We start from the raw sequence: 25452 nt of genomic DNA on the forward strand, positions 1-25452 counted from the left end.
ACTTTACAGTTACAGTATGAAGGAGCTGCTGTTTGTGTCAGAGAGCTCTAGAGGGAGACAGCTCCACATTCATTGAGAGATGTACTCTCCAGAATATACTCTTCATGTATTCCGAGTAATTTGGTCACATTTTAATCAGGTAATCATTGTTTAATTTCATCTCATAGCACGCGGTTAAGTTCTGCTCAAGGTTAAATTAAACATATCATTATTTTAACACAACGACACCTTTCTTTACTAATATTAGATCCAGTCAGTAAATCAAAATTCATTGCCACCTGTTCACGATCTAGAAAAAAAATAGGTGCGTATTAAAGATGCTTGCGAGGTCATAAGATGAGGAAAAAATGTGATAATGGAGGAAATAAAAAAATCCTCAGCTGCAGACAGAAATAGAATGGAAAGACAAACTCTGTGTGTGAAAGCGTCTTCAGATTGCCTTTGCAGGTGTCGTTCCTATTTACTCTTTGACAATAAAAGATCACATTGTCCAACTCTCACTGAGTTACACGCTGGAAATGCTCACTCACAGATCATTTACAATTCCACACATTTTTTCGTCCTGGTCAAACTCAAATTTAATTTTTGGTGCATGCCTGTGTGTGTGTGTGTGTGTGTGTGCGTGTCTTTTGTGTGTTTGTGTGTGTGTGTGTGTGTGTGTGTGTGTGTGTATGTGTGTGTGTGTGTGTGTGTGTGTGTGTGTGTGTGCATGTGTATGTGTGTATGTGTTTGTGTGTGTGTGTGTGTGTGTGTGTGCAAAGGGCAGACCTCTCGGGGGGGAACTTGATCCTGCAGCCCCCCCCATGGGAGGGTACATGCACTGCAAAAAATGACATGCTAACCCCCTGCAAGTGGTTCACAAAAGTGTGTGGTTTAAATGGCTATGATTCAAATTCAGATGGCACATGAGTCATTAATGTGATTATATGCTATAAAAGACATGAGATTAATTCATATTGCAATGAACCACAGTCCATTACTTGGGAAGAAATGAACTACGTGCCAGCAAACTGGCATAATAACCAAGATTATTTCACTGTAGCTGCACTGAAATGAGCAGGAACCGTCTGTAAGGATCACGCCTCTCGCTTTCACCGAGCTCCCTGTTATTTGCCGAGCACGCTGGGATCTTGTTCCACCACGACTCACATTTGAGTCTTCCAGGAAGCTGCCAGCAATAATCAAGCGAAGAGGAGCGTGCGTCCCCTTTTGAATCTCAACTGCCTTCTTCTAGGAAGAAAAATCAAAGCACCTTCCTGGGGGACATATTGGAATGCACGGTGAAGTCATATTAGCGGTGTGCGGTTGATTTGCCACTTCACACCTGGTCACGTGCTCTCATGTCACAAATCATATGCTGGTGGTCGTGGACATGCTGAGGGTGAAGAGGAACGCGACTACTTTTCTGGGAAGGTTCCAATGAATTGGTCATCTGGCCCTGGTCCTAAAGCAGGTTAGTTCATTAGCAATAACTTGTTTTGAAGAAGAAAAAAAAGAAAAATCCTTACAGAAATAATTCTTTTTTTTAAAAAAGTGTACAAAACAGCTGATTGGAGTTTTAATTAAAAATTCAAATGAATCTTAATACATGGTAGTTAATGTAGTTGTCCTCCAGCAGGTGATTAGAATCATTGTTATCCTATTTGATTTCAGTACTTGTGTATTTTACAGTGCAGGCAAATGTAATTTTATTTTATTTTACATTATACATAGACTATACATTATATGCATTGTAATACATTTTCATGCCTAATTCATCATAATTAAAAGTGATAAATTAGCCATACAAATCTACTAAAATGGGGTATAAAGAATATTTAAAAAATAAAGGAACTGAAAAATTCAGGTTAAGTATTATTCAGCTTCTCACTGAGAGGATTCCTCATTGTATGGTAATTCTGACATGTAGAGACGAATGGTTGAATATAGTCTTGATTGGGATTAAGGTGGATATTATCAACGAAGTTGAACAATGCATCAGAAGCAGCTTTTGATAACCAAAGAAACAAAGTCAGGAGGACTTTGGTCGTCAAACGGTTAAAAAAAATTTCACTAACAGCCACAGGCAGTTTTGTGGCACTGGAATCGTCGCACTCCCTGGAACAGTGGTCCCTTGTACAGGTACGGACGCAAAACTGATCTACATCAGTTATTGATCATTATTGATAACGTCGGATAGATGATGATTCAATTTTTACTTGTCATGTTTCCATAATATTATTTATCTCAACTGTACAAGACTCCTTATAGACAGCATGACGGATTTCTCCCATTGTGCTTCAAGTGTTGATAAAAAATTTGTTGACTGCCATTGATGTTTCCAGTTCTGTAGACTTGGAAGGAAACGGCTAAAGATGCGTTGATTCTCTCAGAGGTCTTTGTCATGTTGCTTCTCTGCTTCGTGCGATACATCGTCTATCACGGTTTTTCTGTTCATGCCTGTATAAGCTGCCTCTCTCTCGGTCAAGTTTATCTTGTGGAAACATGTCAATGATAGACAAAATGAAGGTCACTATGCAAGATTATATATCAGAAATTCACTCTGTCTTCTCAGAGAGAAACATTACTGCACCTTTGTGTGTTTGTAGTTTTTTGCCTCGGTTAAAATTCTAGGAAATTTCAGCCAGTTCTTTCACTTCTTATTTCTCTCTCTCTCACACATAGTAGTCTTTATCGTGGTGGTGAAGAGCAACATTGACACCTTCGTTTCCTTTAACCCACAGACTTTATCATGGATCACGTGCTGAACATCGCCGACCACTACATCTTCACTCTGTACGTCTACCCGACCTCGTGGCCCGAGGACGAGGCTCTGCGTCAGATCGTCAGTCTGTGGGTGGTGACCACCCTGGGAGCAGAGCTGCTCTACCTGAGCTTCGGTGCTCTCAACTTCTACTACGTGTTTGACCACAAGCTCATGAAACACCCACAGTTCATTAAGGTAGGCTGTCTAATGGACGACGCTGCGTGTTCACAGACCAGTTACAAGTCAATGAACTAACTGGTGGTTTGTGTGTGTGTGTGTGTGTGTGTGTGTGTGTGTGTGTGTGACTGTTCTGTTTTTTTTATTACTTAAGATAACATCAGAACTCAATCCCAAAGAAAACACCCACTCCCCAAATCCTAACCTCATGTCTCTGATGAATGACAGGACCAGGTCAGAAAAGAGATCCGGCTTGGAATCGTCTCTATCTTCTGGATGAGCTTCCCAACAGTAGCCATTTTCTTCTGGGAGGTCAGGGGACACAGCAAACTGTACAACAACATCAGCGACTCTTATCTGGGTGAGAAAACTCTAAATTAAAAGAAAAAATAAACTAGGGGTTGGTGAACCAGGGTTCCCATAAAACCCATGATTGATTGGAAACGAACTGACACTTTGTCTCATACTAGAAAATAAACGGTGATTTACTGACTTGAAATCCAGCCATGAATCCCACATTTCCGATATAATGAGCAAGGGGATAAAATAATCGGAGACTTACTGGTTTGTTTTTCCGTTTCAGGCTGGCCTGGAGTGATCCTGAGCATCGCCAGTTTCTTGTTCTTCACCGACATGAGCATCTACTGGATACACCGCTGCCTGCACCATAAGAGCGTTTACAAGGTGAAAAGAGCTCTGATGAATTCACTCACTGTGCGCCAGCTACATGCTCAGGTCCAAACAGCCGACAGGCAGGCGAAGTTGGTGGAGACCAAGACAGACCTAAAGGCAGAATAGAGTACACGTCTCCAATGAATCATAAGTACGCGTTAATAACTCACTATAGGCTGACGGTATGTCAATGTCTTGTTCAAAAAAATCAGAGGTTTGATGAAAGTAAGGGTCTTTATTACTCCATATCTCTAATGGCAACTTTCCACCGTCCATCAGCGTCCCGCTTTGTCCTGAATTGCCGTTATTACACAGGTAGGTTGAAGGTGTTCTTATACACAGACCCAGTACAAGAGTTTCCACTTGTGAGTATTTCAGTGCAGCCTGTTGTTTATTGAAGTTGTTTGGGCAGATAGTTAACAAACCATACGATTATTGTAGCGTGTTGATCTCTTGCCGTTCTGTTCTGGTGCTGGTGAGAACAGTGAGCTCTCTCTCTCTCTCTCTCTCTCTCTACCTGTGAACCTCCATTTCCTATGTGACATATGCCCGTATATACACACACACACCCCTCCCTGTGCATCTAATTACCACCTCCAATTATCCAAAAATAATGCAAAATCTAAACAAAAATACAAATATTTTAACAACAAACATCAATGGCTTGTACAATATCAACTTCTAGTTGGTGGGAGGCGAATGTGAAAGTGGTATTGGCAAGTCAGGGGATCAACATCTGAACTGCAAATCTGTCTGACAACTTAGGTTGTTCAAATTTTCATGAAAGTTAATGCTGCCATAATAATTACTAATTTTAACCAGAGAACCTTGTTTGCATGTTCTTTCCTCCCCTCTAAATTTTTTGGGACTTCTTGTTTTTCTCCCCCACAGCAATTACACAAGCAGCACCACATCTTCAAGGTCCCTACGCCATTCGCCAGCCACGCCTTCCACCCACTTGACGGCTTCCTGCAGAGCTTACCCTACCACGTCTACACGTTCATCTTCCCCCTGCACAAGGTGGTGGTCCGACCGTCACGCCTTACAAAATATAATTCTATAGTAGATCTGAGGTTTGAGGAGTGACAAAATCCTCCCTCGCTGCACTTAACTTCAACTTTTCTCGAGCTGAATTGATTGTGAGGATATACGTTGACATAGCAAAGGTCACAGAATACATTGACGTGATGTTTACATCTTTTCATTTTGGATACTTGCGTCGCAGGTGGTCTACCTCTCACTCTTCGTCTTTGTCAACTTCTGGACCATTTCCATACACGACGGAGACTACCGCATCCCCGAGCCTCTGATATGTCTGATCAACGGCGCTGCTCACCACGTCGACCATCACCTCCACTTCAACTACAACTACGGACAATACTTTACACTCTGGGATCGTCTGGGGGGCTCCTACCGACACCCCTCCGCCCTACTGGGGGACGGGTCGCATGACCACGTTCGCAAGCTTATGGCAGAGGCAGCCAGACAAAAAACTTGAATATGAGGACACGATATGTCATTTTCAAAAAAATGCATGAGATAAAGTACAAGGTGAGGAGCAATTTATTTTGTGGACATATTTGTTCTGTTTGTAATTCAGTCTCTGTGGCCGTGAGATTGGTTGCGGCTTCTCCCGTCCCAAGTCTCTCAGCTGCCGGTGCTCGGTGTGTTTTCGTGGAGGCTCTGCAGGGCGAGATCCGTCCACTTCATCTCTTGCTCCTTCACGGACTCCGTGGATCCTCCGTTGTCCTGCTCGGCCTCGGGCAGTTCACTCTGACGAGAGCACAGGGAAAGAAATAAGATTCCAAATGGGAAAGAAGAAGAGCGGGATGCAAAGAAGTTCCATCCATCACAGTTCACTCTGCTTTAATATAGAGCTGCAACACAATTAATGGATTAGTAATCGATGACTAAATTAATCGCCAACTATTTTGATAATCCATTAATCGGTTCAAGTAGTCTTTATTTAAAAATTCTCTGATTTCAGCTTCTTAAATGTGAATATTTCTGGTTTATTTGCTCCTGTGACAGTAGATTAAATATCTTTGGTGTGTGGACAAAACAAAACATCATCTTGGTGGTTTGGGGAAACACGATTGACATTTAATGAACCAAACAACTAATCGATTAATCGAGAACATAATCAGCAGATTAATGGATTATTGAAAACGAAACGTTAGCCGCAGCCCCACTTTGATAACAGTGTGATGGTAGAGATCATCAGTGTGATGTTATCGAGACAGGTCAGACAGGTCTCATCATACCAACTGAGCAACAAACATGTGGTTTGTTTTATGCTCATTTTCTCACTAGTGCCATCAATAAATATATATATATATATATATCAGCTGAATAATATATTATATTTTACTGTAAACAAACTGCGAATGCTAGCTAGCAGCACTCTGTGTATGACACTACATCAACACGTACCAGAGGGATGGTGACATCCTCGTAAGGCAGCTTGTCTTCCCTCCAGGCATCGTCGGTGAGGTCCAGGACTCTCCCGTCTCTTTGGATCTCGCTGTCCATCCTCGGAGCAGAACCCCCTCCTCCTCCTCCTCCTCCTCCTCCTCCTCCTCCCCCCGGTCGAGCTGCTCAGGTATCCTCCCCCTGTAGCCGAGCTAGCCTCGAGCTAACTGCTTCACCTACTTCACTGCAGCACTTGTGGACAGTCGCGTTCCGGGGGGGTTTGTTAAAATTGCAAGTTAGACGTTTGAGGCGCGGTAGTTGTGCGTAAGGGCAGTTGACGCTTGGTGATGATGTCACTAATGATGCCTTCGCGTGCTGTGGGAAGATACAGGTTTTTCTAAAAGCCAATTCAGTCGCGTTGGTTAATGAGAGTTTTTAACATAAGCCGATATGCGGACTTTGGTTATAATAACCGGTTTTGACGGGGATTTGAAAATATTAAAAATGATTATATGTTGGTAACGGTAACTGGGTGGGCGGAGTACTTTTGAACATACCACACACTGAATGATTCCACTCTTTTTTGTCTTTGTTTCGTTGAAACAATATGTCTCCATGACAACCAAGAATGAGTTGAAAGGTCGGGGGGGCGGGGGGGAGAAAAAACTGTATGAGAGTGTCACACTACAGACTGGTAATTCCACCTTCCGTTTATCCGTCTCCATGGTAACCGGGGCCTTCTCTGAGCTGGGGCTGTGGCCAACAGTAGAATAAAGACGGTGTGTCTTTTTGGCAGATTGTTTCGTTGGTTTTCCTGCATATGAAGGTAACTTTTCAAAATTGCATAAAGACTGGGGACCGCAGGGATTCATTCAGATTAAGTTGTAATCATTGGATACGGTATATTTGGAGATCTAAGGTTAGCTATCTTTGACCTTTAGTAACTATGGGACAGCAATTAGCAAAGCTAAGTAAAATATTGTAGCCTGAATCATTTTACATAACTATAATAGAAGGAAGTATCCGTTTGTGTGACAATGTTTTTATTTATTTATTCTCAGTAGTGGAAATGTTTGAATTTCCCAGTGAGAAGTAAATGTGTAGACAAAGTTCTGACTTCCAGATCTGCTTCTCAAAGGCATCATCTGGAAGGCGAAAGAATAGTCAAATTCATAATGATCAAAGGATTCATGTGGTTTGTATGATCAAAGGATTACTGTAGTTCAAATGATCAAAGAATCATAAGCCTACTTGTGTTTAGTGAGGATAAAAATATTAAGTCATATGAGGATCTTTTCTTGGAATCTTTAACAGTGCACAAGGAATTTGCAATTATTTTGAAAACACGGCGCTACATAGGTATCTCTGATGTTAAAAGAGTAAATATTCGCTGATTTTTCCAAATGTGTATTGCTTTAGAATCGCTTACTTCCCCTTTAATGTATGAAATGCATGCAAGCATTACACAACTGCTTCTTAATGCATTTTCCGGTGGTCCATTTGGTAAAAGTTGCCCTTTGGTGTTATTTTTATTTAATACAGATGTGTTAATGGGTGATAAAATGAGAAAGAACCTCTGCAGAGATACAAAAAAAATGTTTTTGCATAATCTTGTACTGAAGCTGAGGTTTGAGATTAATTCTGTTATATATTTTATAGGTATTGCAGTGATGTCTGCGTCTCAAGAGCAGCAGGTAGAAGACACAAAACCATGTGTGAGCCCCGGAAACCCCGTTTTCTCGTGCATGATGGCTCGAACGAAGCACCAGAATCCCCTTTACAGGACCACAGCCAGTGACTACGGTCGTCAGTCGCCAACCTTTGAAAGCTCAGCGTCTTCTTTCTATCCCAGATCACAGAGATTCACCAAAGACCTGGGCAGAATCGGGATGTACCGTGACAACACCTTCAATACAGCCCTAGACCGAAGCCGAGTGTGTGACTATCCCAATTTACAACACACGATCTAAATACCTACTTGATTTCATGGAAAACCATTTTGTTCTGAGACATTTTTCACCTTAACTTAAGTTAAGCGTAGACTAGTCTAGGTAAACAGTGCAAGAATAGCTTTTCAATGTAGGAACAACCTCATTGATTATTTGCTAAATCCCCTTCATGCTAGTCCTTCAGCTGTACCCTTTCCTCATTGTTTAAACTCAGACTGTAGGTTAAGAACAGTTTTGGTCTGTAACATTTGTTTCACTGCATGTTGTGGATGCATTATTTAGCCGACTCGTATTTAAAACAATGATATTTACCTATACCTTAGTTAAACTATGTGATTGCCAGTTCAGATGCACAAATTCCTCGACGTCAAACTGACCTGGAGTTGTTCAACCACATTGTTGTTTTGACAACTCAGGAAGGGACTTTAAATGTGACTTTTAAAGGATCTCAGCCTGGAACATGGACCTGGACTCCGCGCATGTCTATACCCGCAATTTCCTCTGTGCTGTATTATTCTGATTCACTGACCTGAACAACCTCACGCTTGTCTTATCATGTTAGTGTTAATAAATGTTTTTTCATTAATGTTATTGCCTCCTTTTCAGTTATTCATAGACACTATGCAGATTCCCCTGAGCAACTGTGTATCCAGGTGCTTCGTTTTTCCCATCAAACAATCCCCAATGCAAGGAAATCTCACTTTTATTCTGCATCCTGTTCTATCAGTGGGACCATGATTATAATGGAAAAATTCCAAATTATGACATGTATTTTATATAAGCTCTTTTGATTTCTGATGGAATTATCCAACTTGTCTGGTGCATCGTTTGTATGCAAACGTTCTATAATGTATTTCACAAGTTGTTTTTTTCTTTCTCTTTTGTCTCGTGACGGGGTTGCGTTCAGGGACTCAGGGAGAAATCGAACTTAGGGCATCTATTTGCTTTATGCCTTTCTTTTTTACTAGAACACCTGTTTAAGGTATACATGGTGATCAAATAGTGTAATGTGGCTAGTTTCAACTTTATAATAATAATAATAATAAATTGCATTTATAGAGCACTTTTCATTGCTAAAAGCAATCTCAAAGTGCTATAGTTTCACACTGCATTTTTCATCTAATATAATAGTATTATTGTAACTTGTTTGTTTTTATTTTTGCTTATTATAATTATGATCTTAATTCTGAAGCTGTCTCTACTCATCGATCGTATTTCCTTCTGTGTTTTAATGTCACAAAATACTAGAAGGTGCAGAAACATCAGAGGTGCTCACAAAAGAAAACCACCACCCAAACAAACACAAATATTTCGTGACAGATTTTAATAGGTTACACAAGAAACGATGGATTAAAAAAGAAAGAGAGGACGTTTTTTGTTTTCTAATAAAGGGTCTTGACTCTACTTGACTCTATGTTGACGTTGTCTTCCACAGAAATCCTCCTCCTCCTTCTCCTCCTCCTCCTCCCTCGGCTTCACGTCTCCATCCAGCACAGCTGATGATTATGGCCAGCCTGTTAGCTGTTAGCTGTTAGCTGCCAACGCTACGGAACTTAGCACGCGGCTAGCGGTGTTAGCGTCGTTACAAAAATGTGTAAGATGCCTTTGATCGCCGTCACGTTGAACGTGTAGATTCTTTTTGCTCTTTCTTTTTCTTTTCTTTTCAAGACTTAAGCAACAGGTGTGTTGCGGAATACGAGGCGGTTCGTGTGAACGCGTCCCCCCCACCCGGAATACTTCACCGGCGCTAGTCACGTAAAAGCTAACGCGTCGCTTTGACAGCAGTATCAAAGGAGTGTCCCGCTAATTGGCTAACAAGCTAGTGCTAGCTAGCCGTTGGCTACTTCACAGCGGAGCTAGCTAGCTAAGCTAGCCAGCCAGCCAGCCAGCCAGCTAGCCACCTGTTTTTGTCAAGTACTTGGCTCGCGTGTGTAGCGTAAGTATGACGCCGGGTTTAAAACAATGTAGTGATACGTGCAGGTTTGTGTATTTCATTTGGAAGTATGAAAAAGAATGCTTGCTCGGTGGGTGGCTAGCTTGCTAGCCAGCTAGCCGAAGAGCTCTTGTTTGACAACAACAACAACAACAGTAAATCTTTGCAAACATCTGGTGTATAATGGGATCATTGTTAACACAGGGACATTTTAAGCAGTAAGACATCGTGCAGCGGCTGCTTTTCTTTGAGAGGTGGACAACTAAAGCTTTTTTTTTCTTTCCGCTTTCTATTTTTTTTTTCTTCCATTTCTTTCGGAATTGACCCTCGTTGTCCGCCAGCGTTGAGCTTAGTCGATGGGCGGCAGACGATCAGCTGTCAGACAGTTAAACATACAGGCCGCACAGACAACAACTCGGGGATAGAGTTTCACTCTTGTGTTTTTCCTCTCTGTGTTGCTTCCACAGCTGTGCGTGCCCAGAACGACAGCTGGACCTGACTCTTGTGCTGCTGTCTGCGATGTGCAGAGTTCCTACCGATGCGTCACCTGACCTCCGCAGGTCCCTGTAACTAGCCATATAGTGTTACTGTCAAAACTATCCCACACCTCTGCTTGACGACACTATGGTGATTTACACTCACTCCAGCCAGCCCACTGGGGCAGGAGTCCCCCGAAAGCAAGGTCTCCAGATGATATGATAGTAGCCGCCTGGATCACTTTCTGTGCCTGCAGGAGCCTTGCGAGGGTTCTGCTCTTCCTTTCCTCCTCAAAGTCCCTCCCCTCATTCTGGGAGACCCTCGCCAGTGCGGTCTCCGCCACTGGAACCATGGGCAACAGCTGCGTGTGCCGCGAGGACAGCGATGCGGAGGACCATCACCACGGCTCGTCGAGGGCGACCCGAGGACAAGCCAGGCGGGCGGATCACGTCGCGGGCGTAGGCGCCGACACCGGGGAGGCCCGGAGCAGTCGGCCGAGGGACCCGGTCCGGCCGCCCCGCCGCGGACGCGGGCCCCACGAGCCGCGGCGGAAGAAGCAGAACGTGGACGGACTGGTGCTGGACACGCTGGCTGTCATCAGGACACTTGTGGACAAGTAAGTCTGGTGATGGGAGAGGAAGTGAGTTGATGTATATAGAGCACCAGCACTGACCAGGTAATCAGGGTGTTCTAGCAGATTTTGTACAAGTATGCACATAAATACATGCACACATCACTAAATGCAGAGCTGAGCTTGTGATGTACAGCATTCAGGTAGACACTCCTAAGCCAAGCTGTAAATATGCTCTGTGGTCTTTTGTTTTTATAGTGACCAAGAACCCCCTTACTCCATGATCACGTTGCATGAGATGGCAGAGACAGGTAAAAAAAAAACCCACACACACTGAATATGGATTTATAACACATGATTTTGTCCTTGTTGCGAATAAATCATTCCTTTTTTTAAAAATCGGAAAAGGTCTAAACCTTTGCTCAACTCAAAAAGAGCAATTTGAAAAGGTGACTTATGTTGACTTGACTGACAAAACTGTGTCCTGGTTTTTAGCCTGAAGCGTCTTATATTTGAGCTGTGGGCTGCAAACAATTTAGAGGACCAAAATGATAAAATCCTACACGAGTAAAGATGTGTGGGTTTTAATGAAGTTTAAAAAAAAAAAAAGGCCATTCATGTCCAACTGGAGAAACAAGAGGAGGGAGGCTGCGACACCACCTGCCTTCTGCTGACAATCCTGCTGCATTATCGCTGCCTCAGTGTTTCTCCAACACTGTCCCAGTTCAGAGGAACATTGCATCACCTGGGGAAGGGACACGACCTCACACTGCAGACATCAGATGTTAGGTGCTCCTAGATGTAAACTTGAGTTTTTGCTCATGTTCGCAGCAAGTGAATAGACTGCGACGGCCTTTGTTTTCTGTTTATCTGACAGAAATTGACGTGCCTGATTCTCGTTTGAGTCAATTGTGTGTTCAGTTGATGTCTTGTGTTTGTTTTTGGTCAAGAGAGTGTTTGCTCTCTTGTGCGTCTGGTCACGCTGTGCGTGAGAGAGAGAGTTGCTGATGTGCGTATGCTTTATGTTAGCGCCTTGTGTCATGATGCACATATGGTGTTTTGATGCTCACATGGAGTTGTGTTTGTGCGGCTTGACAACAGCCTGGCTGGGTGTATTAGCTTTCAGATAACTGAACCTAAGCTAAGCAGAAAGTCAAGTCAGCCAAGACGGGCACTTTCTGCTCAACATGTGCTACCACGTTACATTATTCATAAACCCCCTTGGCTTTCATAAAGCGATATGGTTGGGATGAGAGCGTTTGTTTACTGAGTCACCTAATGGACAGGAAATGGGTTTTTTGGCATTTGTGCTGCGTCGCAATGATCGTAATGCAGGAGACAGTCTCCTGAAGACATGTCAGCACAGTTATCTGGTTCCATTCAGACGAATCATCAATTTATCATGAAGAAAAGTGCCAGAGAAAAGGAAACATCTGCCTCTGGATGAATGTAAAAAATACTATCCAGGCATCAATAACGTCTGTGGCAAGAAGTAATTGATAATGATATTGACATAATCTTTTGACCCATGTGCGGGAAAAAAAGGTCTGTGGAAATATGTTTGTTTTACAGGTCAAACAATGTGTTTTCTTAAGTTCTTGCCGAAGTGAAAAAAGCCTTTAGGGTTGTTGGTTTGGTTTAACACTTGCAAAAAAACTTTCACCTTAAAAAGCACAGGAGAATATGAAATGTGTGGCCGGAGGAGGTGTTGGTGTGCAGTTTCGACATTAGCTTTGTAAAGATGTAACCTTGATAAGACATCTCCAGGCCAGAGACTATTTTAGGAATAAAATAAATGGAGAAAGGTGAAATTTACTTGGTCTGTTTTATTCACTGGTTTATGTAAGATTAAAGGTGATGAACATCTAATATCACAACTGTACAACACAATACAAGATTCAAGAAACTGCACAACAATGTCAAACAGAAATGGGGGAAGATGGAGATATAATGAACAAAATCAACAAATATGAAGACTTATCTTTAGACTGTGAGATGATCTATATGGAAAATATTGCATATAAGGACTAAATACTGTATATATGCCTGCAAGTTTTAACCCATCACATGTTGAGTCATTAAAATTTTTTTGGTAAAAGTGTATTTTTGTCTACTGGATACATAATAAAAAATAAAACCATGATAAATAATATTAAGTATTCGGTCAGCAGGTAAATAAAAAAGAAGTTCTTCTTTCATCTTTTCGATGAATCTCAAAATAAACCATTTTCTCCCTTAGATGACGGTTGGCTGGAGGTCGTCCAGTCCCTGATTCGAGTGATCCCATTGGACGATCCTCTCGGCCCCGCGGTGATCACCCTTCTATTGGATGAGTGTCCCCTGCCCACCAAGGTCAGTGTTTCATGCGTATAAATTGAAAAAGATTTTTTGGAAATCTTATTCGGCTCCAGAGAACCTTCATCCTTCACTGCTACTCTTTCTTTTGACCTCTGCATTCCACCCACTTTGTTCACCCCCCTGCTTCCAAGATTTCTATACGCTTACAAGTATTCAGCATATTTCACAAAATGAATTTTCATGTTTAAAATATAAAATGCAAAGCTTCAAACACAAGCATGTTTTTTTCCCAACATGAGCAACACCCCAAGGATGCTTGTCCTCATACTTTTTTATGGTTGAGCTTGTCGCTGCTCATTCTAGAAGCTTGAGAGCATTAATGTCAATGAGTCGTCCCCACAGGGATAATGGAATAAACATGTGTAAGTGCGTGTCCCCCCCTTCCCCCCACTGTATTTTACCCCCCACTTGACCTGTTTTCTCAGAATTGTCCTTTGTAAACATGTATGGATTTTTGTTACGTTTAAATCTTCTGTATCTCCTTCCTCTCGCAACGTTTGAATATTGTTTATAGGAGCGAGTGTGTACCTGACCTTCAGTAGAGTAAATGGTCTGTATCCTCTTTATCCCGTCTCCAGGATGCGCTGCAGAAACTGTCTGACATGTTGAGTCTGAGTTCGGCCGTAGCACAACAGGATGCTCTCAACCCCGCAAAGCACAGAAACACCACCGCTGTCCTGGGATGCCTGGCAGAGAAACTGGCTGGTACAGTCCACGTTTACACACTCGCTTTTATTTAAGTCCTTGAGTCAATATTCCCTCTAATGTTTTTCTTTTTCTTTATGTCTTTCAGGACCAGCCAGTATTGGACTATTGAGCCCTGGAACTCTTGAGTATCTTCTAGAGAGCCTGGTTAGCGCACACATAAGCACACAGTGGTGCCTGTCAGTGCATGGCATTTATCAAAATTCTTTTGTTGGTCTCTGATGATGTCCAGAAAGAGTAGTCTTGACAAACGCTCATCCAAAACAGGACACTGCACTTCCCAGGGTCCCTCGGAAATACACATGCCAAGTTTGAAGTTGATAAGATCAGTGCTTGTTGAAAAAAAAATAGAAGGACAGTCAGACAGAGAGAATAGAAAGACGGATATTTCTGGATTCATAAGTAAGATAGTTCCCCACATATCATGTGTTTAAAGACCACCTGTGTGATTATTGTGTGTTTAAAATGAAAGGACATGTTTTTGTCAAATTAACCAGAAGTAAAAAAGTTTGTTTCTGTTTTTCCCCAGAGCTCGGAAGCCCATCCGACTGTCATGCTGTTTGCTCTCATCGCTTTGGAGAAGTTCTCCCAGACCAGTAAGCTTCACTCACTGTGTCATGAATACATTTTCTTAAAACGGCGGAAGATAAATGATGAGACAGCAGAACACGAGTTAATTATATAAATGGTGAAATAAAAAAGTTCCCTCAAAGCAAGGTTGATGCAGAGATACTGTTTACCATTTCCATGACAACTGCCCCTGTCCAGTGTCTCGTCTGTTATTTTCTTCTACTTGCCTGGTGGCTGTTGCATTTGCATATGAAATATGCTTTGAGATAGAAGCGTGATACAAGTTTCTTTGCCCATGTCAGACCAACATAGGTGTTATATTCCTGCCGACATTGTGTAAACAGAAAATGCACTGTAACGCACCCATCTGAGCACCAAGGGGTGTTTCTCTTCAAATCAGGTGTGGTCAGGTGCTGCATTGCGAAAGCCTTTGCGCGATCGGCCGGGTCTGAAGTCAGTGGAATGGTATTTCACTTGGTGCTTAACGGTAGTAAATACAGTAATATGCTTGGTAAATACACAGCTGATCTGCTCATGTTTAAAGTGAATCTGTTTCCTCTGCAGAGAAGCGTCCTCATCTTCCAATCTAGGCAAAATTCGGACAAACCCTAAACACACGTGCCATGTGCTCTTGACTTTGAGCTCAGATCTTTAGAACAGAGTCTCGTCTTTGGAGATACTCTGGGTTTCTGTTCGCTCACGCTGCTGTACCGTTTTCTTAATAATGTTTCCATATTGTTGTGTTTTGTTGTGTATTTAGTTATTCATTCATTCTCAACTTCGCTTCTCGTCCTCAGGTGAGAACAAACTGACAGTGTCCGAATCGTGTATCAGCAATCGACTCTCTGTCCTGGAGTCGTGGGCGGAGAATCCCGACTACCTGAAGAGGCAGGTTGGCTTCTGCTCACAGTGGAGCCTTGACAATCTGTGTGAGTAGCCCCATGTTATCAAAAATTGTGTGTGTGTGTGTGTGTGTGTGTGTGTGTAGCATCACAGGCTGATGAGACTGGGACAGTCTCTCTAATTGGGTACATGAGAGAAAGAGTATTTGGTGTTAAGTGTTTTTGTCTGTCCAGTTCTTAAGGACGGTCGTCAGTTCACCTACGAGAAGGTCAACCTCACTAATATCAACGCCATGCTGAACAGCAATGATGTCAGCGAGTACCTCAAGATTTCCCCCACTGGACTAGAGGTTAGTCTACATGCAAACTCAAGACTTAGCTTTTAGTCTGGCCTTCAATTGAAATGTAAATTATTGATATTTTAATTCTTTATACTCTCTGCCCTCATGTATGTAAAATCGGAATAACTCATGAGTGTTGTGATCTTTTGATCTCTTGTTCCCGTCATCAGGCTCGATGTGACGCCTCGTCCTTTGAGAGCGTGCGTTGTACGTTTTGCGTGTATTCGGGCGTCTGGTACTACGAGGTGACGGTCGTGACGTCAGGCGTGATGCAAATCGGATGGGCCACCAAGGACAGCAAGTTCCTCAACCATGTAATCCTCCTCCGTGTGTTTCCTGTTGAACATCTCATCATGCCGTGTCCCTGCAGAAAAATACTTAAGCATTTTGTGTATATGTGTGTGTGTATGTGCGCTACAGGAGGGCTATGGAATAGGAGATGATGAATACTCATGTGCGTACGATGGCTGCAGGCAGCTCATCTGGTACAATGCTCGCAGTAAACCTCACTCTCACTCCTGCTGGAAAGAGGGTATGTACTACACACTCACATCAACACATGGTCATTACTTATGACCACACTAGAAAGATATATAAATATATATTTAATTGTATATCAAGATGTTTATTCTGCTGCGCGTTTGTCCTGTGTAGGAGATGCCATTGGCTTCCTGTTGGACCTCAGCAAGAAGCAGATGATCTTTTATCTGAACGGACATCAGCTGCCACCAGAGAAACAGGTCTTCTCGTCAGCCACGTCAGTCCACACACTTCCTCCCATCTCTCTCTCTCTCTCAGTTCTTCTGCTTTTCCCTCCTTCCCTCTTTGCTCTGAATTATTCTTTCAACCGAACCCTCCCTCCGTTTTTTTTCCCCCTTCGCCTATGTCTCCGTCAGGTCGGGTTTCTTCGCTGCAGCCAGCTTTATGTCATACCAGCAGTGCGAGTTTAACTTCGGGGCCAAGCCTTTCCGTCACCCACCCTCTGTCAAGTTCAGCACCTTCAACGACTTCGCTTCCCTGCAGCCCAGTGAAAAGATCATCCTACCCAGGTACGAAGGGAAACAACTACTTCTTGCAGTGACTGTGTCTAAATTAGACAGCACACTGAAATTTTGGGGAAAGAAACATGTGTTATCATTGTTTCTTACCCAACTGCCCTATAGCCAGTGAATCATTCGTTTACTCACAGGGTTCAACACGTAGTTAAGACATGATGCAAACATGACTCATCGTTTTGAGGTTGCTCCAGAGGACATTGACCATCTTTATAGGTCTTTCATCACTCTACAGTTCTTCAGAAACTGAATGCGTCCATGTCAGCACCAGTCCTTTACTCCGATATCACAACTGGCATTTATTTACTTGTTGAATATTGTTTATTGGGCTGTATAACATGCAAAATAAGCATCTACATATTGTATGATATACCAAACAGCACGAAACAAACCTAAAGTTAGAGTTATATTACTTTCTATACAAATGTATATTTGTGTTAAAGGAAATAAGAAACCAGTGTAATGAGCAGAAAAAAATAATCATTACAGGCTACGTACAGCATGCAATATTCACTGACACTAGAGGTTGCTCTTGAGCACCAACATCTCAGATCAACACAAACGCTTCATCTGCCACACTTCAGCCACCCTTTCAGCCACAGGCTTTGCAAAGTTAGTAATGCAAACGAATGCATCTTCATTTACAGTCAGAAAGCCTGTGTACATGAGAGCCAACAGAAAAACAATCCAGCCAGAACATCCATCATGCTGATCCGTAGCGTCAAAGTGTCATTTTCATACATGGAGGAAAGCAAGACTTGAATACATGCCTGTAAATGGAAATGTTCATCTGTTTTTATTGTGTTTTCCAGACACCGCCGCCTGGCCTTACTAAAGCAGGTTAGCATCCGAGACAACTGCTGCACGTTGTGTTGTGACGTCATGGCTGACACGGAGCTGCGGCCCTGTGGACATGGGTATGTGTTCATCACCTTATTTACGATTTCTGACACTTTTTAAATGGGTGCAAAGCAAGGAGAGACTTACTCAGGAAGAGACAAAGTTGTACTTCTACTAGCTTCTACAAAAGTACTGAATTGAGGGTCTGCATACATTTGTAAATAAGAGGTTTCAGGTTTTGATTTTTAACTAAATCTCTAAAAACAAAAAAAGAACCTATTTTTCTCTGCCCAGTATTTTCTTAGAATTGGTTGATAAAATCTTCATGTTGTGTTTCCTCCCCTCTCTTCTTCCAGTGGTATGTGTATGGAGTGTGCCTTACAGTTAGAGACGTGCCCCCTGTGCCGCCAGGACATCCAGAACCGAGTCAGACTCATTGCACATGTCTCCTGACACGCTGCCTGCCCCTCCTCGCGCAAGGAGAGACACGCGAGCCCGACAGCCGCCGCCTCCTCCTCCTCCACCACCTCCCCGAGTCCCCTCTCACCCAACGGGGCATTGGGGACAGCGCCACAATGCTGTGACCATGCCAGAACTGTGAGTTCTGGTCAGAGGAGACAACGACGGAGGAGTGGAGAGAAGGAAGAGAGGAAATAATAGGAGGGGAATCTAAAAACCACGGCTGGATCCCCCGGAGCGTTTACCTATATCTCCTCTTTTATATGCTTCTGACGACTCACTGCAGGAGCTGGGCCACGGGAGCGTCGACTGCTATTGACAGTGTGATTTTTCAGATAACAAGAGCGGAACATGGGGAGCAGAAACAATTTTAAAGAGCCAGCTTCTCATATGCGTCTAGTTGTCAGATGCCCTACGCTTTAAGCCCAGAGGCTACTACTATTTAATCCTGTCACCCCCCCCGTGCATATGTCTGCAGATCTGAAAGGGCTGGAGATATCTGAAAAGAACACGGCCTTGTAGTACAGTATTAAACCCAAGGTACAGATAAATTTGAGATGCATCGCACTGTCATGTTTTTCGTGGTATAGATTTGCGAAATTGTGTTGTTCTCGAGGTAGCATTTTCATTCTCTTTTCGTAAGGTTGCACCAAAACCTCCTGCTTTAATCTGCGTCTGTCTGTACTGATTGATCGGCCGGCGGTTTGCCATCAGAAAGAGATTCCGAGTTTGTGTCGGAGAACTGGAGTGCAATTTTCTGATTTTGAATTATTGATTTACAGAAGATGTTAAAAGTCAAATCAGCTGTCATACAAAAAAGAACGTTGACATGACATAATTCTTGTTTTACAACCAGTTAAACAAACAACAACAACAACATACTTGAATCTGTATTGGGACTTTTTTTGATTTTTCCAGCATGGCTGACCCTGCTGCTTTTCTGTGCTGTAGTCGTTCATGTGTGTGTCGCAACCACGGAAAAAAAAAATCAATACACAGCAATTTCAAATTTACAGACTACTAATCTGTAAATGAAATTGCATGTTTTTGCCCAATTTTTTTTTTAGGTTCAAATGTTCAGTATGATTATGCAGTTGAATTCCAACCCCACCCCCTCTCTGAATTGATCATGGATTGCTTGATTGCATCAGTATAACTAAAGTCTTAATTCTTGTTTGTGACTAACAAACACATGGGTCTGTGTTTTACGACGACAATCCAAAAGATGTGATGTTTCAGTTCGTATCGTTAGATGATGCCAAACACTGATGTAAGAAACGTGGCTGAGAAGCACAACCAGTTTTGTTGATTGACATTTAGTTTTATCAGATGCAGTAAAACCTCTCAGACAAAATGTGAAATGTTTGAGTCAATTGTCTTTTCCCTTTTTTATTAATCAAAAATACCCCAGGTCATTGTTAAAATTATGTCATTTTGAGGATCTGATTTGATGGAGGAAATTCTTCAGTGAAACGACCCACAGCAAAGTGACGTGACCGTAAAATGTGTAGGCTTCAGTGTTGATCTCGTCAAAACAAGTTTGGGTTAAGACTGGGAAAACTTTGTTTTCCCCTCTGTGCTTTTTATAACACAGCAAATCTCTATGCTCTCTTTTCTTGCCAATTCTTTCCATCTTTCTCCCCCCAATGTCTTCAACTGTGTGTTTTCTGTCTGTCTTTCTGTCTATCCTTTACTTGAATCATCTCTGGGTGGACAGAATGATACATGTCTTTTTGGAAACAGGTGACTAAATGAACATACAAAGAGTTTGTTAGTGTGACATAAAAAAGGAAAAAAGAATCTATACCATTTCAAATTGAAACAATTAAGTTTGAATTCATTTTGGTCAAATTGTTTATGAAACCAAATTGCATGAAAACAAAATGTGTATGCAAAAAATCATTCAGACTATACTGGAATGATTTGTTAAAGATAACATGCATCACTCAGTATGACACACAACTGCTCGGTTCCCTGTTTTGATACGCTGTGTTTTCCTGGTGCACCTTACACATGCAAGTGAAATAAATGATATGGTTGTCCCTATGGTTGATGAGATGAACTTCATGATTGTAAAGAAAAAAAAGTTGTGAGCTGTATTTAAAAAAACAAAAAACATCTATAAAGGAATTTTGCCCCAGAAGTTCCCAAAGATGTGATTTATTGTGATATTTGTAATAAATGTACGTTCATGTGATTTTTGGCTTATGCTTATTTATATGACATATGCTTCTAAAGTCATATCCTAAATTATTTAATGCTCTTTTTATTTTACTGCTTCACTGCTTCTACACAGCCAGCTCTTGATAATATATAATAATAATAATAATATAATATATTTATAATGATGAAAAATTATATTATTTTATCCCATTTAAGTGAAGCTCAGGCAGAGAAAGCTTGAATAATTGGTGTAAGAAAACAAACGTGCACAGACTTTGTTTCTTTGTTTTCCCGGACAGGACTGAAATGCGCGCACATGCTTGCCGTTTCCCTTGGCAACAACAACATCCACGAAAGCGATTGATTGACTGACACCATGGACAATCCAGAAACGTAAATTCAATTCATTTAATTAACATAAAATTCAGCTTAGGATTCATTTCTATCCATACACATACAAATAAACACACTCGTATAAATACACAAAAACACTCATATACAGTGTAGTAGTCTGAATATTTACATTGTCTGTCGTGCATCTGTGTATGTCAGGATGATAATAGAAAAACATTCTATTAGTTTTTCTGTTTTTAATAATAATAATAATGATTAAATTTATTGAGGACCTTTCAGAAGTAGCTTCACAAAGTGCTTTCACAAAAACATACAAATTACAGACAATTAGAAACAGCTTTCCAACAATAATGCGGTTTTCAGGTCACATATCTGTATAAAAAAAAGATATACAAATTTGGTTGGAGTTCCGCCTGTGAGGGGGGGGGCGCTGTTTCAGACCCGGATGGAAAAATATGAAGTGTTTATAGTTTAAAAAAAAATTGAAAATGAGGAACGCTTCACGAATTTGCGTGTCATCCTTGCGCAGGGGCCATGCTAATCTTCTCTGTATCGTTCCAATTTTAGTATATGTGTTACCGAAGTAACACGACATAGTGGAGTTTCCGGAGAGTATATAAAGGGGTGTCACCAGGAACTAGACCTAGGTCAGGGTGTTGTCTCTCACGGCGGCTGTGACACAGTTAAAGTGACTCTCCGTGGGTCCGATGTTGGTCTAAACCGACAGCACGAGCAAATTTTCGAGACGCGCATTAATTCGGTTTCTGGACTCTAGTTCATGTCTGTGTCGATCGCGACGCTAGCGCAAGGGCTGATGGGAAATTTATGTAATGAGCCTTTGACTGCCGGCATCCGGATTGGTCTAGCGAGTGTCCCGCCCCTTGCCGCGTCACTTACAGAGACACAACGGCGCCCCAGAGATCGACGATTCGAGTCCCACTCGTTCTGATTATGTAAGTTTAGATAGAAATGTGAAATTGATCTAATTAACCTTTAACTTGTTTGGCAGCAGGCGCGAGAACAAAAGATGTGCCCCGCCCCCTCCTGCGTCACTCACAGAGACACAACGGCGCACATGAGTCTCTCAACACATTCCAGGAATGCCCCCTGACATCGACGGGTCGAGTCCCACTCGTTTCGATTATAGACAGATAGATGTATAATAATTCAATTCAATGGAGCTTAAAAGGATAGTTCATTGATTTTGAAGTGGTGTATGAGTTGCTTATGCAAAGTGAGTAAGTTACCTCATGGAGATGGCGAACAATGATATTGCTAAAACTTGACAGCCCGTATTCATTTAACACTACATCGGTCACTGTTACAGGGTCACTTTGAGATTGCTTTTAGCAATGAAAAGTGCTCTATAAATGAAATGTATTATTATTATTATAATTATTATTACTGTTGGACTCTATATGTGCTGCGCTTTATTGTTTGTCACGTTACTCTAAACTATTTTGTCCCGGTCAGGATCCTGTAGAATTATGATGCTGGTTTTCCAGTGATCTGATTGGTCAGTACTTGGACTGGTGACTTGGCTTTGATGTCTTATCTCGAACTTCACTTGGTCTGGAGCAGGTTTAGCCGTTCAGCATAAGTGACCATGGTGATTTACCCTGGTAAGAAGAGAAACCAGCATCCTAGGATGGAAAAGCCCAGAATTAAGCCCTGAAGTTCCCTCGATAACCGCAAATCCTGCTTCGTAGTACAGGCCTCCGTAATGCGCTGTAGCTCCTAACTCTCGAAAATACAAGGCACAATTCAACACAGAGCAATACACCTCAACAAGCCCACAAGGGCGCGCCTTGTGTCGTGCATTGTTAAACCTTTAAATCAGATTTCGAAGCAGTCACATGAATTAAGCTCTGATACAAAGCTTCACTGAAAATCATTTGATATTTTTTTTGACACGCGTCTCGGATCTTTGGTTTCACATCACTAATAATTACTTGGCCAATGTGCTAACTAGCATTATTGTTCAGCAACGTTCTTTGTGAACGTCAGTGTTACGTCTTACCCGCTAGCTCTGTTGTTTGATATACAGTCATTTTTTTACGTAACTCTAAACATTATAGTTTATAACGTATATTTAAATGTCGCCTCCCCTCCTTTTTCCAGATGGTCGGAGCTGTTCAGAGAATATCGTCGACATGATTGACATTGACGAAGACAACTTTGCTATATCCAGGTGAGTTTTCCCAACATGAGTCTTAAAGTCTTGAGTCAGGTCAAAAGTCAAGTCGCAAGCCTTCATGAGCAAATTTGCAATTCAAGATGCAGATCAAGTGTATTTGATTTGTAAATGCCGGTTGTAACAGTTTTCCATTTGAGTTGCATACTTGTTTTTTTTTAATTCATTGAACTTTCTTAGACCAATGCTCAATGCTTTCTTAGACCAAAAGTTTAAATGCAAGGGCAATGTTACTGTATTTTTCTGTTTCTTTTCTGTTTAGTGTTCCACCAAATTCAAATTTTAGACTTGAGTTTTTGCTTGCAAGTCAAGTATTTGATTTGTCTCCTTCCAGTTCCTCACCTGCATTTGCAGCTTTTGATGCTGTCATTGGCTGCATAGAGGACATCATCATGGGTAGGACTTTTTTTTTAAAGGAGGCCAGTCCTGCTGAGCCGACCTAAGACGTACAAATCATCAGCGTTTCACCGATTAATGGTGAAGATATTGTCTGTCACTTTTCTTTTAGAGGGTGAGTTTCAGCAGCTTCAGCAGAACTTCATGGAGAAATACTACCTGGAGTTTGACAACACTGAGGAGATAAAACTCAGCTACACGCCCATCTTCAATGAATATGTGAGTTAAAGGAATATGACGTACGACTATCTGATTCATGAGCTGATGTCTGAGTCTAATATAGTTTCCCTCAGTAATATGACAGTATATCTACTCAGGTGTCCATTCAATCTTACAGCTCTATAAAAGATTTTAACTTATTTCGAATTTCTGTCATTCTCAGGGAGACAAACTAAGACCAAATTCCCATGTATGTTGTGTAGGTTGATCTGCTGGGCAAACGCCTGGAGCAGCAGGTGATGGAGCGAATCCCCGGCTTCAACATGGACAAGTTCATAGAGCTGCTCACGTAAGATGTGACATCATGACTCTTGTCGTTAAAATTCAGGCGGTGACGTTAACGGTGTCACTGACGGCAGCCAGTATTCCCCCACAAAAGTTGACTCCATCCACCTGTTGCTCCCATGAAATTTTATTTTGAAAGTGGCCACAAGGGGGCGCACCAGTACAATCACAGTTTTTTCTCTTGTTTCATGTGCAGGCAGCACAAAGAGGAGGTCATGGATAACATCTTTGACCTGCTGCTGACGTTCACAGACCTCACGGCGTTCAAGGAGACGTTTCTGGAATACAAAGCTGTGAGTTGACTGGAAAAAGAAGAAATATGTTCATATTTATCAAGTATGTCTTTCTCCCTCATCCAGTGGGCATGCTTCCTGCTTCGTAGTTCAGGCCTCTAGAGTCGAAGACGAGAGCGTTTATTTGATGTTATTTTACCACTAACACAATGTTGCACCGAATGCCGTGGTATGACGCTGTCAAAAGATTGTTTTGATCTATGATTCGCAGACTTCACTACAACTTTAGGCCACCACATTGTTCCTATACTTAATATTAAATCTAAGGCACAGTCACCTAAACATATATGTGCTTTACTTTAAAGCAGTTAAAGAAGAATTGCAGATATAAACATGACAATAGCATATAGCACTATAATGGCAATAACAAACACATTAATTGTAATAATATGACTTATGATAACATAAAAAAACTGCCCAACAAATATGTGCTCAAGCTCCTAATTGTAATGGCAACTTTGTTTGTGCGTGTGTGTGTGTGTGTGTGTGCGTGCGTGCGTGTGTGTGTGTGTGTGCGTGCGTGCGTGTGTGTGTGTGTGTGTGTATGCGTGCGTGTGTATGTGTGTGTGTGGAGTGCTCTACTTTAATACCAGCTCTGAATCTGTGTGTTTCTAGGAGAAGGAGGGCAGAGGCCTGGACCTGAGTCAGGGACAGGTGGTCACACCTATGATCCCCGAGGGCTCCGATCACATCGACTCCACTGAGTCACAGTGACACTGGCATGATAGAAATGTTAAAAGAAAAAAAGATTGCGATTTGTGTGCTAAAAACCAATTTTGTGACATTTCGAATTCTTATTTTTGTTTCAAATTGTTAATGAAACCAAATTGCATGACCAAGCCCTGCAAAATCATTCAGACTATGCTGGAATGATTTGTGAGAGATAACATGCATCTGTCAGTGTGACAAATGACTGCTCTGTTTGCTACCTTGTGTTTTCGTGGTGAACCTTACACATGCAAGTGAAAGATATTATACGGTTGTCTCTATGTTTGGAGATGAACTTCATGATTGTAAAACAAATAAGTTGTGAGCTGTATTTAAAACAACAAGAATTCTGCCCCAGAGTCCCCCAAGATGTGTTCTTTTTTTTCTGACAAATTGTTGTTTCCTGGGTTGTGATTTTTGTAATAAATGTTGTGTTCACGTGATTTTATTTTTGTACGACTGGTTGATACTTCTTTACATGTCAAATGTCCTTCTACGGTCATATCCTAAATGATTCAATGCTCTTTTTATTTTCCTACTTTACTGTATTTACACAGACAGTTTTTGAAAATGAGCCGGGGTACAAACCAATACTTACAATTATAATAACAATTATATCATTTTATCATATTTAAGTAATGCCCCCTATTTTCTTGGAAAAACACGAGTTCATCGTTATCATCCATGGAAAGCGATTGACAACATGGACATTCCAGAACGCAGTAATTACATA

General features: G+C 41.7%; 4 protein-coding genes, 1 long non-coding RNA gene and 1 other non-coding gene across 14 annotated transcripts; 4 read left to right on the forward strand and 2 right to left on the reverse strand.

Moving 5' to 3' along the window:
• Positions 1 to 1009: 1009 nt before the first annotated feature.
• Positions 1010 to 5215, forward strand: LOC118315731 (lathosterol oxidase-like). Of its 2 annotated transcripts, none has more exons than XM_035643250.2 (6): positions 1010 to 1453; positions 2724 to 2941; positions 3152 to 3284; positions 3507 to 3607; positions 4487 to 4615; positions 4821 to 5215. In XM_035643250.2, the coding sequence occupies exons 1-6, from the start codon at positions 1420 to 1422 to the stop codon at positions 5091 to 5093; spliced, it is 888 nt and encodes a 295-aa protein (XP_035499143.2). In that variant the 5' UTR covers positions 1010 to 1419; the 3' UTR covers positions 5094 to 5215. The 2 variants fall into 2 exon arrangements, with proteins under 2 accessions (XP_035499143.2, XP_035499144.2); XM_035643251.2 differs by lacking the exon at positions 1010 to 1453 and adding an exon at positions 1942 to 2121.
• Positions 5141 to 6320, reverse strand: anapc13 (anaphase promoting complex subunit 13). Its single transcript, XM_035643252.2, has 2 exons — positions 6029 to 6320; positions 5141 to 5368 (listed from the first exon to the last, which is right to left on the reverse strand). Exons 1-2 carry the CDS (start codon positions 6125 to 6127, stop codon positions 5243 to 5245), a joined length of 225 nt encoding a protein of 74 aa, XP_035499145.1. The 5' UTR covers positions 6128 to 6320; the 3' UTR covers positions 5141 to 5242.
• Positions 6321 to 6449: 129 nt separating this feature from the next.
• Positions 6450 to 8001, forward strand: LOC124850135. Its single transcript, XR_007031010.1, has 2 exons — positions 6450 to 6833; positions 7667 to 8001. It is a non-coding gene; the product is annotated as an uncharacterized LOC124850135 (long non-coding RNA).
• A 1394-nt stretch (positions 8002 to 9395) lies between these two features.
• On the forward strand, positions 9396 to 20304 carry rspry1 (ring finger and SPRY domain containing 1). Of its 3 annotated transcripts, none has more exons than XM_035642830.2 (15): positions 9396 to 9550; positions 10357 to 10982; positions 11196 to 11248; positions 13177 to 13289; positions 13874 to 14000; positions 14089 to 14147; positions 14530 to 14596; positions 15368 to 15499; positions 15647 to 15762; positions 15924 to 16067; positions 16174 to 16285; positions 16408 to 16510; positions 16650 to 16802; positions 17621 to 17725; positions 18005 to 20304. In XM_035642830.2, exons 2-15 carry the CDS (start codon positions 10585 to 10587, stop codon positions 18099 to 18101), a joined length of 1779 nt encoding a protein of 592 aa, XP_035498723.2. In that variant the 5' UTR covers positions 9396 to 9550; positions 10357 to 10584; the 3' UTR covers positions 18102 to 20304. The 3 variants fall into 3 exon arrangements, with proteins under 3 accessions (XP_035498723.2, XP_035498722.2, XP_035498724.2); XM_035642829.2 differs by having other exon boundaries at positions 9419 to 9892; XM_035642831.2 differs by having other exon boundaries at positions 9419 to 9637.
• An 804-nt stretch (positions 20305 to 21108) lies between these two features.
• Positions 21109 to 21214, reverse strand: LOC118316079. Its single transcript, XR_004795082.1, has one exon. It is a non-coding gene; the product is annotated as a U6 spliceosomal RNA (small nuclear RNA).
• A 276-nt stretch (positions 21215 to 21490) lies between these two features.
• Positions 21491 to 25162, forward strand: LOC118315290 (ADP-ribosylation factor-like protein 2-binding protein). 6 transcript variants are annotated; one of them, XM_035642462.2, is made up of 7 exons: positions 21491 to 21577; positions 22746 to 22815; positions 23153 to 23214; positions 23327 to 23433; positions 23637 to 23722; positions 23915 to 24011; positions 24627 to 25162. In XM_035642462.2, exons 2-7 carry the CDS (start codon positions 22778 to 22780, stop codon positions 24723 to 24725), a joined length of 489 nt encoding a protein of 162 aa, XP_035498355.2. In that variant the 5' UTR covers positions 21491 to 21577; positions 22746 to 22777; the 3' UTR covers positions 24726 to 25162. The 6 variants fall into 6 exon arrangements, with proteins under 6 accessions (XP_035498355.2, XP_035498354.2, XP_035498352.2 ...); XM_035642461.2 differs by lacking the exon at positions 21491 to 21577 and adding an exon at positions 21704 to 21858; XM_035642459.2 differs by lacking the exon at positions 21491 to 21577 and adding an exon at positions 21826 to 21862.
• The last annotated feature ends 290 nt before the right edge of the window (positions 25163 to 25452 follow it).

The sequence above is a fragment of the Scophthalmus maximus genome, chromosome 7 (assembly GCF_022379125.1).
Source record: "Scophthalmus maximus strain ysfricsl-2021 chromosome 7, ASM2237912v1, whole genome shotgun sequence".
Lineage (NCBI taxonomy): Eukaryota > Metazoa > Chordata > Actinopteri > Pleuronectiformes > Scophthalmidae > Scophthalmus > Scophthalmus maximus.